General features: G+C 36.8%; 1 protein-coding gene across 6 annotated transcripts in view; it reads left to right on the forward strand.

Annotated features, from left to right (window-relative positions):
* The window catches only part of ptprz1a (protein tyrosine phosphatase receptor type Z1a), a 138990-nt gene that overhangs the window by 104585 nt on the left and 19787 nt on the right, over positions 1-14618 (forward strand). For all 6 annotated transcript variants that reach the window (XM_061924698.1, XM_061924697.1, XM_061924699.1 and 3 more), the window contains 6 exons: positions 4961-5040; positions 5167-5252; positions 5877-5897; positions 8683-8773; positions 8969-9042; positions 14141-14275. In XM_061924698.1, the coding sequence (XP_061780682.1) occupies positions 4961-5040; positions 5167-5252; positions 5877-5897; positions 8683-8773; positions 8969-9042; positions 14141-14275 (487 nt within the window). The remainder of the gene's footprint in view (positions 1-4960; positions 5041-5166; positions 5253-5876; positions 5898-8682; positions 8774-8968; positions 9043-14140; positions 14276-14618) is intronic.

The raw sequence follows: 14618 nt of genomic DNA on the forward strand, positions 1-14618 counted from the left end.
ACACCTCTGCATGACACTGTTTTTTATTAACGTTTATAAATAGTATATTTTGTCTATAACATTGTTATAAGTACACCTCTGCATAACAATGTATCTTTATTAACATTTATAAATAGTATTATTTGTCTATAACATTGTTATAAGTACACCTCTGCATGACACTATCTTTATTAACATTTATAAATAGTATACTTTTTTGTCTATATTGTTGTGATAAGTACACCTCTGCATGACACTATTTTATTAACATTTATAAATAGTATAATTTGTCTATAACATTGTTATAAGTACACCTCTGCATGACACTATTTTATTAACATTCATAAATAGTATAATTTGTCTATAACATTGTTATAAGTACACCTCTGCATAACACTGATTTGTATTAATTTATAAATAGTATATTTTGTCTATAACATTGTTATAAGTACACCTCTGCATGACACTGTTTTTTATTAACGTTTATAAATAGTATATTTTGTCTATAACATTGTTAAAAGTACACATCTGCATGACATTGTATCTTTATTAACATTTATAAATAGTATATTATGTCTATAACATTGTTATAAGTACACCTCTGCATGACACTATCTTTATTAACATTTATAAATAGTATACTTTTTTGTCTATATTGTTGTGATAAGTACACCTCTGCATGACACTATTTTATTAACATTTATAAATAGTATAATTTGTCTATAACATTGTTATAAGTACACCTCTGCATGACACTGATTTTTATTAATTTATAAATAGTGTATTTTGTCTATAACATTGTTATAAGTACACCTCTGCATGACACTGTTTTTATTAACGTTTATAAATAGTATATTTTGTCTATAACATTGTTAAAAGTACACATCTGCATGACATTGTAGCTTTATTAATATTTATAAATAGTATATTGTGTCTATAACATTGTTATAAGTACACCTCTGCATGACACTATCTTTATTAACATTTATAAATAGTATACTTTTTTGTCTATATTGTTGTGATAAGTACACCTCTGCATGACACTATTTTATTAACATTTATAAATAGTATAATTTGTCTATAACATTGTTATAAGTACACCTCTGCATTACACTGATTTTTATTAATTTATAAATAGTATATTTTGTCTATAACATTGTTATAAGTACACCTCTGCATGACACTGTTTTTATTAACGTTTATAAATAGTATATTTTGTCTATAACATTGTTAAAAGTAGACATCTGCATGACATTGTAGCTTTATTAATATTTATAAATAGTATATTGTGTCTATAACATTGTTATAAGTACACCTCTGCATGACACTATCTTTATTAACATTTATAAATAGTATACTTTTTTGTCTATATTGTTGTGATAAGTACACCTCTGCATGACACTATTTTATTAACATTTATAAATAGTATAATTTGTCTATAACATTGTTATAAGTACACCTCTGCATTACACTGATTTTTATTAATTTATAAATAGTATATTTTGTCTATAACATTGTTATAAGTACACCTCTGCATGACACTAATTTTTATTAATTTATAAATAGTATATGTTGTCTATAACATTGTTATAAGTACACTTCTGCATGACACTGTTTTTAATTAACGTTTATAAATAGTATATTTTGTCTATAACATTGTTAAAAGTACACATCTGCATGACATTGTATCTTTATTAACATTTATAAATAGTACCATTTGTCTATAACATTGTTATAAATACACCTCTGCATGACACTATTTTTATTAACATTTATAAATAGTATAATTTGTCTATAACATTGTTATAAGTACACCTCTGCATGACAGTTTTTTATTAATGTTTATAAATAGTATATTTTGTCTATAACATTGTTATAAGTACACCTCTGCATAGCATTGCATCTTTATTAACATTTATAAATAGTATCATTTGTCTATAACATTGTTATAAGTACATCTCTGCATGACATTGGTTGGCAGGTGATTTTTCTTTCCGATCCAATACCGAGTAAACTTCAGGCTGGTATCGGCGATACTGATGCTTTGTGCAAAAAGCTAACACGTCTGCTAAAATCGAAAAGGCTGTGTATTTCAAATCATACCATAGGGCCGCATACTGAAAAGTCAAAGTATGCGACGGCCATATTGATTTATTTTTTTTAAAGAAAATGCTAAAAACTTTTATTTTTATAAAATATAATATATTTTTTTCTCATTACATACTGATTATTTTTGCTCTTTTGTCTTACATTTTTACAATTGTTTTCCCCCCCGTGTAAGAATAGAATACAAATTATATTAATAATACAATTGTGTAACTTCATAACTTAGTGTGTCAAAAATATTCATGTTCAGTTACACATTTAAGGTGTTTTTATGGTTGTTGTCATTTTTCAAATAAGTCATTCATAAGTTATTATTATTCGATTTTATTAACTAATCAAACTTTGTTTATATTTTAAGTATACTTAGTTTTTATTTTAAGAGCTTGTAATATTTTAAGCTTTTTCCACCAAGGGCCGCTTACTGAAAAGTCAAAAATGGGGGGGCATCTTTATATCTTTTTTTTTTTTAAATGCTAAAAACAGATATTATATATCATTAAAGACAAAACGTGGCGTTGTAGGTGACAATGTATATTATTATCAATTATTAGTTAAAACGTTTCAGCTTTATCGCATTCCAATCCAAATGTTTGCTCTTTTTTTACTGTTTGCTCTCTTTTATTCAAATTGTAGCTCTTATTAATTATTCTAATGCCTTTTAGTATTTTACTTATTTACATTTTTTATTGTTTGAAACAACATTTTTGTTTACTTTGTATGATTTTACCCTCTGTATTGTTATTCACGCCACTAACTCATATACTTGAAATAAATAAAAGCACTTTTATTCAAATTATGGTTGCTAAGTTGTCCAAACTAGGGCACGGGGGCGGAGCCTGTGGGTCAAATTGAGGGGTTTAGTTGTCAATGACGTGAATTTCACGAGTAGGCGGTTATGTCACAGCATTTATCTATATGACCCAATCCAAACAACCTTCCCCAGTCATGGTGTAAATTAACTACAAACCCCAAAACCAGTGAAGTTGGAATGTTGTGTAAATGGTAAATAAAAACAGAATACAATGATTTGCAAATCCTTTTCAACTTATATTCAATTGAATAGACTGCAAAGACAAGATATTTAACGTTCGAACTGAGAAACTTTATTTTTTTAGCAAATAATTAGCTCATTTGGAATTTGATGCCTGCAACATGTTTAAAAAAAGCTGGCATAAGTGGCAAAAAAGACTGAGAAAGTTGAGGAACACTTATTTGGAACATCCCACAGGTGAACAGGCTAATTTGGGAACAGGTGGGTGCCATGATTGGGTATAAAAGCAGCTTCCATGGAATGCCCAGTCATTCACAAACAAGGACGGGGCAAGGGTCACCACTTTGTCAACAAATGCGTGAGCAAATTGTCCAACAGTTTAAGAACAACATTTCTCAACCAGCTATTGCAAGGAATTTAGGGATTTCACCATAATATCATCAAAAGATTCAGAGAATCTGGAGAAATCACTGCATGTAAGTGGCAAGGCCGTGACCTTGGATCCCTCAGGCAGTACCGCATCTAAAAGCGATGTCAGTGTGTAAAGGATATCACCACATGGGCTCAGGAACACTTCAGAAAACCACTGTCCGTAACTACAGTTGGTCGCTACATATGTAAGTGCAAGTTAAAACTCTACTATGCAAAGCCAAAGCCATTTATCAACAACACCCAGAAACGCCGCCAGCTTCGCTGGGCCCGAGCTCATCTAAGATGGACTGATATAAAGTGGAAAAGTGTTCTGTGGTCTGACGAGTCCACGTTTCAAATAGTTTTTGGAAACTGTGGACCTCGTGTCCTTTGGAACAAAGCGGAAAAGAACCATCCGGATTGTTCTAGGCACAAAGTTATTTTGTAGGGTAAACAATGAATGTTTTCGTTCAAACATACTGTATATCCAAGTTAGCCTACTTTGTGATTTGTCGTGTTTTTAATCGCCAGCTTCTTCTTGTTCCGCCGCTAATCCCTGATGTCCATTTTTGGACGACACATGTTGATCATGTCCAGGATTAACGTGACATCTTTCTTGCTGCCAAGGATTATCATGAAGACGTTTTCTGTCATCTGGTCTGACCAGCGTTCATGTCATCATCACAGGATATTTGTTATTATCGTTACTGTGGGGCCTGCTGCTATGCAAACATTCACCTGCTGCACAGCAGCATTGAATGTGTGCCTTTTAGCTCCTTTACCTAAACGTGTCCTATGTCATCATGCCAACGTTGACATGCTAAAGTTTTATGTTAGCTTTTTAGCTAACTTTGTACTGTCATGGTTTTGATTCTTGGCGCCATCTTGGAAGTGTGCGAACGTCTTTTATATTAGCATGCTAACGTTTTATGCTAGCTTTTTAGCTAATTGTGTATGTTTAAATCCAAAAATCATGGTTTTGATACTTGGCGCCAACGTGGAAGTATGCTAACGTCTATTATATTAACACGCCGACATTAGAACACCAATCAAAAGGCTTGTAAAACTCCACTGTGTAGGATGGGAAGCGACATGAAGGTGTCGGTTTCTTTGATGTATTGTAATCCACAGGAAGATTTTGTCTTGACCCGAGATCTACAAAGCGGAGAGGAAGCAGGACCTGACCCCCCTCCAGGCGCCTTTTCTTTGAACTGTTTTGTGACCAAAGGCAGCGGCTGTTTATGACCCGCGTCCCTTTTAAAAACAGCTGTTGCCGTGTAATCAGGGAAAGTCCAAATAAAAGAGGAGGCGTACAATCTTTCGTCAGAGCGTGGTGGGAGACTGTGCAAAGAGTACAGCCCAGACGTTTCTCCTCAATTAAGCTAAATCTGTTAATTCCTTGCTTCTTGTCTTGTTTAATAGATGTCATCAGTGTTTGAACCTGACAATTTTTTATTATTATTATTATTACAGGGTGTGCTTCCAGACCGCTCACTTCTACGTGCAAGAAGGCTCCTCCCCCCGAGTCCTCGCCACACCTGCTTTGACGTCAGGTAATCCGACTCGGCACTTTCACTGTCCGCGGGCCGCGCACTCTTCCAAAATAAAAGCCCCATGTCGGTGAGCTTACTACCTAAATGTCAGCGGTTGTCCCCCTCACTTCCTGTTTTACCTCCCAGACGAAGGCGAGGCGCTTCCTGTCCAAGATTTTGTCCGACGCGTCGCCGATCTCCACCAAACACGCGGCTTTCCACGCAAGTTTGAAGTGCGTCTCAGCCCACGTGTGTGTGTGTGTATTGTGTGTGTGTGTGTGTATTGTGAGTGTGTGTGTGTATTGTGTGTGTGTGTATTGTATGCGTGTGTGTGTGTGTGTGTATTGTGTGTGTGTGTGTGTGTATTGTGTGTGTGTGTGTATTGTGTGTGTGTGTATTGTATGAGTGTGTGTGTGTCTTGTATGAGTGTGTGTGTGTGTATTGTGTGTTTGTGTATTGTGTGCTTGTGTATTCGGTGTGTATGTACTGTATGTGTGTATTGTGTGTGTGTGTATGGTGTGTGTGTATTGTATGAGTGTGTGTGTGTGTATTGTGTGTGTGTGTTTGTGTATTGTGTATGTGTATTGGGTGTGTATGTACTGTATGTGTGTATTGTGTGCGTGTGTATTGTGTGTGTGTGTGTGTGTGTGTGTGTGTGTGTGTGTGTGTGTGTGTGTGTGTGTGTGTGTGTGTGCGTGCGTGCGTGCGTGCGTGCGTGCGTGCGTGCGTGCGTGTGTGTGTGTATTGTGCATGTGACCGCAAGTCAAGTTTAACCGTGTCGCCTTTTTGTCCACTGTGTTGTCATGGAAACACCCCGTCGAACCCCTCCCTCCACCCTCCTCTTTTGTGGTGGTTAGCTACTGAAGGAGAGCTACGAGGTAAGACCCCGCCCCCCTACCGGCACACGCCGCCTTCTTGTTTGTTGACGAAAAAAAAAAAAAAAAAAATCTTGACGTCTTCGTGTTGTGTTTGACGCAAAGCCAGGCTCTTCCGAAATGCGCTAGCTCGATGCTAATTTACATTGGTTTCACCATAACGGGCTACTGTTAGCATTAGCGATTTTACATGGCGATTTCAACGGCTCCAAATTTGGCGAGTATTTTAATGTTTTATATTATTAGCATGCTAACGTCAGGTGACATTTTATGCTATTTTTTCAGCTAATTTTGTATGTTTAACAGTGTTGGGACTAACGCGTTACAAAGTAACGCGTTACTGTAACGCCGTTAGTTTCGGCGGTAACTAGTAATCTAACGCGTTATTTTTTATTTTCAGTAACTCAGTTACCGTTACTACATGATGCGTTACTGCGTTATTTTACGTTACTTTTTATGTAGTATAAAGTGTGTTTTATCGGAGCGCTGCTCTGTCATCGTTCTGATTCTTCTTGTGTCAAGCCGGAGAAGAGAGAGAGACATGCGCTCTGTGTGGGTGTGTCTGAGTGTGAGTGTGGAGAGGGGGGGGGCGTGTCTGATCATGGCGGAACCAGAAGTCGAGTTTGCTAACATGGAGATATTTTCACTACTTTTCTTTTGTCGAGCACAAAGAAAATAACATTTTAGTTAAATGTAAATTGTGCTTTGGATCAAAGATCCCATCTACTACCCAAAACAGCAATTCAAATCTGCTGAAACAAGCTACATAGCAACATGCTTCGACGAAGCTAGTAAAGAGAGATAGAGACTCTGATGCCACTTCACCTCCACCATTTAAGGATTAACTCTGCCTCTGCTCATCATCATTCACCGCTGAAGGTACACACACACTGTCAATCAATGTTCCCTCTAATTGTTCATGTGTGTGAGCAAACGCAAAAACTCCCTGAGCATTGAGTGGAGCCCATGTGAGCAACTTTAGACGTGCACACTGTGGCTACACCAGCAGCACACCTGTCCCAAACCTCACTAAATAACAAGTTCAATCTCCATCCATCCATCCATTTTCTACCGCTTGTCCCTTTCGGGGTCGCAGGAGCCTATCTCAGCTGCATTCGGGCGGAAGGCAGGGTACACCCTGGACAAGTCCCCTCCTCATCACAGGGCCAACACAGATACACAGACAACATTCTCTTATTATTATAATCAAATGACAGCAGTCATTTCCATTTCTAATATAAGTGTTTAGGCCCACTTACAATGACAATAACAACAAATATTGTTTTTCATAAACTGTGTACTTGTATTGTTTGTCTGGGTGGAGGTCCTGCTTTGGAAGTAGTTTGTACCCCTTAAAACATTCACATGTTGCACAATGAGATGTAAGCAGGGGATCATGTGTACATTCCTGCAACTTCCTGTTTGTAAAAAATATATTTTTATTAATATTTATTTAATATACTAACAGCATTTAATGATTAATATTTATAAATTAAGATTCTAATAAATGACACTAGAATAAGCACACATTTGATTGGTAAATCATAGTGTAACGACCTGGAATTACACTTTATGTGTGGTGTTGGAGTTGTCCGACTTTTTGTGTGGCTGTAAACGCATCACTGGCTCAGTGCCATATGTGTTGGCGCACGTGAGAAAGAGCGAGCGGCAGCTGTTGATAAAACAAAGTTACTTTTGGTCTGGTTTGTACTGCAGAAAATGACCACTTTTGCTAGATATCATTTTTTTTACTAATGTTTTAGTGATGTGTTTATGGCCGACAATAAAGAGTTTTGCTCAGTAAAGTGATGGATGGAATTCATGTCCTCAAAGCGTCTCGACAGACGTTACAATATTTGAACAATGATGACGAAAACGGGTTTCTCTGTCGTGTCCGTGTCGTGTCGAAAATTGTTATGCGCTTATTTTTTTATTTGATTTTGTGCGTGGCATAGATTTGCCGTGCGCAGAGGACGCTTGAGCAGTGCACAATTGCACAGGCGCGCTCCTGAGAGGGAACGTTGCTGTCAATTCTCTTATATACTCTTTCATTCTAGACTTCTAGAGTGTTTGATTATCACATCACTCTAAATGTATAGACTATAAAGTTCACAAACATAAAGAGGGATCCTAGTGGGCCAGGCCAATCTTTCCTTATCTCTAAACTAAAACTGGGGAAATGTGGAGAGTCTTCTGGGCTTCAGACATGATTTTGTATCAGAATTACTTGAGGAAGAAAATGCCTGGTTAGGCTTTGTGTATGTAGTGTGTGCCTTTCTTGCTTTACATCTATGCTGTTATTATGCTGTTTGTTACTTATGTACGTTATGTTGCAGCTATTTAAAATAGTTTTGTCAATTTGTTCTGGCCAGAAACAAATTGGTCTTTGTAACATATCTTTGTCTTTGTGTGTTGTATGTAGACCACATTGCTTAGCAGAGTTGAGTGATGCAAATGCATGTCAAGTTGATCAACAGATTGTATTATTCTCCAGTGCAATAACAGTACTGAAATGAAGGCTAAAAGGGCATTAATGGGAGCTTTAAAAAAAAAAAAAAAAAGACAAAAAAGAAGTAACTAAATAGTTACTTTTCACAGTAACGCATTACTTTTTGGTGTAAGTAACTGAGTTAGTAACTGAGTTACTTTTGAAATGAAGTAACTAGTAACTGTAACTAGTTACTGCTTTTCAGTAACTAACCCAACACTGATGTTTAACCTAAAAGTCATTCATTTGGATACTAAGTGTCATTTTATGGTGCATTGTGAATAAATGCGTGCGTTGCAGGAAGTGTGCGCGGCGAAGGCGGCCATGACCTCTGACATCTCCAACCATCCCGACAACAAGACGAAGAATCGTTACAGCAACATCCTGGCCTGTGAGTGTTACCATACCAACCAGACACTGTGCATAAGAGGCTCCATCCTTCTCATCCCGCGTCCTTCAGCGGAGGCGTTTTCATCAAAGAATATTTGTCAAGTGTCTTTTAGTTTGAGCTCGTGTCACCAAGTCAGCGTGGAATAAAAAAAAAAGGCGACACTTATCCTTCGCCGTCTTCTCGCCTTTCTCCCAGACGACCACAGTCGAGTGCGAATCTCAAGCAAGGACGGACGCAGCCGAGACTACATCAACGCCAACTTTGTGGACGTAAGGAGGCCTTTTTCCAACTGCGTACTCCCACTTTCTGTCCCGGGTTTTGGTAGCACATGGATCAGAGGGTCCAGACATTTGAAAGATGCAGGGGCCACTTTGATGCGTTTGCTACATGAAATGTAAAACAACAACACAAACTACATGCCAAACATTAATTAGCTTGCTAACTTTTTTTTGCCAATTTTGCAGCCAAACTCTTATAACTTTCTAACTGTTAGCATCCTAATGTTAGCATTAATGCTAGCATCGGCGTTTTAAGTTGTTTATTTTGCCAATTTTGCAGCCCAAAACCTCAAACTCCTATAACTTGGTACTTGACACACGCTAACTGTTAGCAAGGTTAGCATTCCAACTTTTTTAACCAATTTTGCAGCCAAAAACCTCAAACTCCTGCAAAATTGGCACACAAAAAAAAAAAAAAAGTTGAACGCCAATGTTAGCATGCATGCTAACAGGTAGCATGTGTCAAGTACCAAGTTATAAGACTTTGAGTTGATCGGCTGCAAAATTGGCACAAAAAAAAATAAAAAAGTTACAACGCATTCTTAAAATTTTTGTTGCCAATTTTGCAGCCGAATACCTCTACAACTTGGTACTTGACACATGCTAACTGTTAGCATCTTAATTTTAGCATGCATGCTAACATTGGCGTTCTAACTTTTGTTTTGTTTTGCCATTGTAACTTTTTTTTTTGCCAATTTTGCAGCTGAACACCTCAAACTTCTATAACTTGGTAATTGACACATGCTAACTGTTAGCATTCTAATGTTAGCATGCATGCTGACTTTCTTTTGCCAATATTGCAGACGAACACCTTAAACTCCTATAACTTGATACTTGACACATGCTAACTGTTAGCATCCTAATGTTAGCATGCATGCTAACATCAGTGTTCTAACTTTTTTTTTTGCCAAGTTTGCAACCGAACACCTCAAACTTCTATGACTTGGTACTTGACACATGCTAACTGTTAGCATCCTAATGTTAGCATGCATGCTAACATTGACGTTCTAAATTTTTTTTTTGCCAATTTTGCAGCCGAATACCTCTGCAACTTGGTATTTGACATATGCTAACTGTTAGCCAATTTTGCAGCCAAAAACCTCAAAACTCCTATAACTTTGCTAACTGTTAGCATCCTTATGTTAGCATGCATGCTAACATTGACGTTCTAAATTTTTTTTTTTGCCAATTTTGCAGCCGAATACCTCTGCAACTTGGTATTTGACATATGCTAACTGTTAGCATCTTAATGTTAGCATGCATGCTAACATTGGCGTTCTAACTTTTGTTTTGCCAATTTTGCAGCCGAACACCTCAAACTCCTATAATTTGGTACTTGACACATGCTAACTGTTAGCAATGTTAGCATTCCAACTTTTTTAACCAATTTTGAAGCCAAAAACCTCAAAGTCCTATAACTTTGCTAACTGTTAGTATCTTAATGTTAGCATGCATGCTAACATTGGCGTTCTAAAAAATTTTTGGTCAATTTTGCAGCCGAACACCTCAAACTACTATAACTTGGTACATGACACATGCTAACTGTTAGTATACTAATGTTAGCATACATGTTAACTTTGTTATAGCCAATTTTGCAGACGAACACCTCAAGCTTATGTAACTTGGTACTTGATACTTGCTGTTAGCATCCTAATGTTACCAAGCATGCTAACATTAGCATTCTAACTTTTTGTTTGCCAATTTTGCAGTTGAACACCTCACACTCCTATAACTTGGTACTTGACACAGGCTACCTGTTAGCATGCATGCTAACATTGGCGTTGAACTTCTTTTTTTTTTTTGGCCAATTTTGCAGCCGAACACCTTAAACTCCTATAACATCTTAATGGTAGCATGCATGCTATTATTGGCGTTGTAACATTTTTTTTTGCCAATTTTGCAGCCAAACTCCTATAACTTGCTAACTGTTAGCATCCTAATGTTAGCATTCATGCTAACATCGGCGTTTTAAGTTGGTTTTTTTGCCAATTTTGCAGCCCAAAACCTCAAACTCCTATAACTTGGTACTTGACACATGCTAACTGTTAGCAATGTTAGCATTCCAACTTTTTTAACCAATTTTGCAGCCAAAAACCTCAAACTCCTATAACTTTGCTAACTGCAAAATTGGCAAAAAAAAAAAAAAAAAGTTGAACGCCAATGTTAGCATGCATGCTAACAGGTAGCCTGTGTCAAGTACCAAGTTATAGGAGTTTGAGTTGATCGGCTGCAAAATTGGCAAAAAAAAAAAAGTTACAACGCCAATGTTAGCATGAATGCTAACATTCGCATTCTAAAAATTTTTTTTGCCAATTTTGCAGCCGAATACCTCTACAACTTGGTACTTGACACATGCTAACTGTTAGCATCTTAATGTTAGCATGCATGCTAAGATTGACATTGTAACTTTTTTTTTTTGCCAATTTTGCAGCTGAACACCTCAAACTTCTATAACTTGGTAATTGACACATGCTAACTGTTAGCATTCTAATGTTAGCATGCATGCTAACTTTTTTTTTGCCAATTTTGCAGACGAACACCTTAAACTCCTATAAATTGATACTTGACACATGCTAACTGTTAGCATCCTAATGTTAGCATGCTAACATCAGTGTTCTAACTTTTTTTTTTGCCAAGTTTGCAACCGAACACCTCAAACTTCTATGACTTGGTACTTGACACATGCTAACTGTTAGCATCCTAATGTTAGCATGCATGCTAACATTAACGTTTTAACTTTTTTAGCCAATTTTGCAGCCAAAAACCTCAAAACTCCTATAACTTTGCTAACTGTTAGCATCTTTATGTTAGCATGCATGCTAACATTGGCGTTGTAAAAATTTTTTTTTGCCAATTTTACAGCCGAATACCTCTGCAACTTGGTACTTGACATATGCTAACTGTTAGCATCTTAATGTTAGCATGCATGCTAACATTGGCGTTCTAACTTTTGTTTTGCCAGTTTTGCAGCCGAACACCTCAAACTCCTATAACTTGGTACTTGACACATGCTAACTGTTAGCAATGTTAGCATTCCAACTTTTTTAACCAATTTTGAAGCCAAAAACCTCAAAGTCCTATAACTTTGCTAACTGTTAGTATCTTAATGTTAGCATGCATGCTAACATTGGCATTCTAAATTTTGTCAAGTTGAACGCCAATGTTAGCATGCATGCTAACAGGTAGCCTGTGTCAAGTACCAAGTTATAGGAGTTTGAGTTGATCGGCTGCAAAATTGGCAAAAAAAAAAAAGTTACAACGCCAATGTTAGCATAAATGCTAACATTCGCATTCTAAAATTTTTTTTTGCCAATTTTGCAGCCGAATACCTCTACAACTTGGTACTTGACACATGCTAACTGTTAGCATCTTAATGTTAGCATGCATGCTAAGATTGACATTGTAACTTTTTTTTATTTGCCAATTTTGCAGCTGAACACCTCAAACTTCTATAACTTGGTAATTGACACATGCTAACTGTTAGCATTCTAATGTTAGCATGCATGCTAACTTTTTTTTTGCCAATTTTGCAGACGAACACCTTAAACTCCTATAAATTGATACTTGACACATGCTAACTGTTAGCATCCTAATGTTAGCATGCTAACATCAGTGTTCTAACTTTTTTTTTTGCCAAGTTTGCAACCGAACACCTCAAACTTCTATGACTTGGTACTTGACACATGCTAACTGTTAGCATCCTAATGTTAGCATGCATGCTAACATTAACGTTTTAACTTTTTTAGCCAATTTTGCAGCCAAAAACCTCAAAACTCCTATAACTTTGCTAACTGTTAGCATCTTTATGTTAGCATGCATGCTAACATTGGCGTTGTAAACATTTTTTTTGCCAATTTTACAGCCGAATACCTCTGCAACTTGGTACTTGACATATGCTAACTGTTAGCATCTTAATGTTAGCATGCATGCTAACATTGGCGTTCTAACTTTTGTTTTGCCAGTTTTGCAGCCGAACACCTCAAACTCCTATAACTTGGTACTTGACACATGCTAACTGTTAGCAATGTTAGCATTCCAACTTTTTTAACCAATTTTGAAGCCAAAAACCTCAAAGTCCTATAACTTTGCTAACTGTTAGTATCTTAATGTTAGCATGCATGCTAACATTGGCATTCTAAATTTTGTCAAGTTTGCAGCCGAACACCTCAAACTACTATAACTTGGTACTTGACACATGCTAACTGTTAGTATACTAATGTTAGCATACACGCTAACTTTTTTTTTTGCCAATTTTGCAGACGAACACCTCAAACTCATGTAACTTGGTACTTGACACTTGCTGTTAGCATCCTAATGTTAACAAGCATGCTAACATTAGCATTCTAACTTTTTGTTTGTCAATTTTGCAGTTGAACACCTCACACTCCTATAACTTGGTACTTGACACAGGCTACCTGTTAGCATGCATGCTAACATTGGCGTTGAACTTCTTTTTTTTTTTTGGCCAATTTTGCAGCCGAACACCTTAAACTCCTATAACATCTTAATGGTAGCATGCAAGGTAATATTGGCGTTGTAACCTTTTTTTTTGCCAATTTTGCAGCCGGACACCTCAAACTCCTATAACTTGGTACTTCACAATAGCTAACTGTTAGCATTCTAATGTTAGCATGAATGCTAACTTTTTTTTTTTGCCAATTTTGCAGACGAACACCTCAAACTCCTATAACTTGGTACTTGACACTTGCTGTTAGCATCCTAATGTTAGCAAGCATGCTAACATTAGCATTCTAACTTTTTGTTTGCCAATTTTGCAGCCGAACACCTCACACTCTTATATTTTAGTATTTGACACATGCTAACCGTTTAGCATGCACGCTAACTGTTAGCGTGCATGCTAACATTAGCGTTATAACTTTTTTTTTGGCCAAATTTGCAGCCGAATGCGAGGATTCATATAACTTGGTACTTAACACATACCAACTGTTAGCATCTTAAAGTTAGCATGCTAACATTGGTGTGCTAACTTTTTTAGCCAATTCTGTAGCCGATCACCTCAGAGTCATATCATTTGGTATTTGACTCTTTATTATTTGACTCTTATGTGTCCCATGGTTTCTGCCATCAGGGCTTCAAGACCAGGCACTCGTACATCGCAGCCCAGGGTCCACTCGAGTCCAGCACCGACGACTTCTGGCGGATGATTTGGGAACAGAACGTGGGCGTCATCGTCATGATCACCAACCTGGTGGAGAAAGGCCGGGTGAGCTCTAGAAAGACCAAGTCTAGATTAGAGGGGTGCCAGAGGTTCAGTTTGGGTTGCCTCCGTCTTCATTTGAAATATCTGACAAAATAATTGCTGCACCTTTGCCACCATCTTGTGGATGATGTGAGTAATTCAGGTTAATGACCATGAATTGCACAAATAGGTGTACACAGCACAGCATGTACCTATATGACCCAATCCAAACACCCTTTCCCACTCATGGTTACAATTAACACTACCTGCTCACTGAACTATATATATATATATATATATATATATATATATATATGCTGAACATTTTTGTTAACTTTTTAGCTAATTTTGTATGTTTAAACCTAAA

Source organism: Nerophis lumbriciformis, linkage group LG29 (genome assembly GCF_033978685.3).
Source record: "Nerophis lumbriciformis linkage group LG29, RoL_Nlum_v2.1, whole genome shotgun sequence".
NCBI classification, from domain to species: Eukaryota; Metazoa; Chordata; class Actinopteri; order Syngnathiformes; family Syngnathidae; genus Nerophis; species Nerophis lumbriciformis.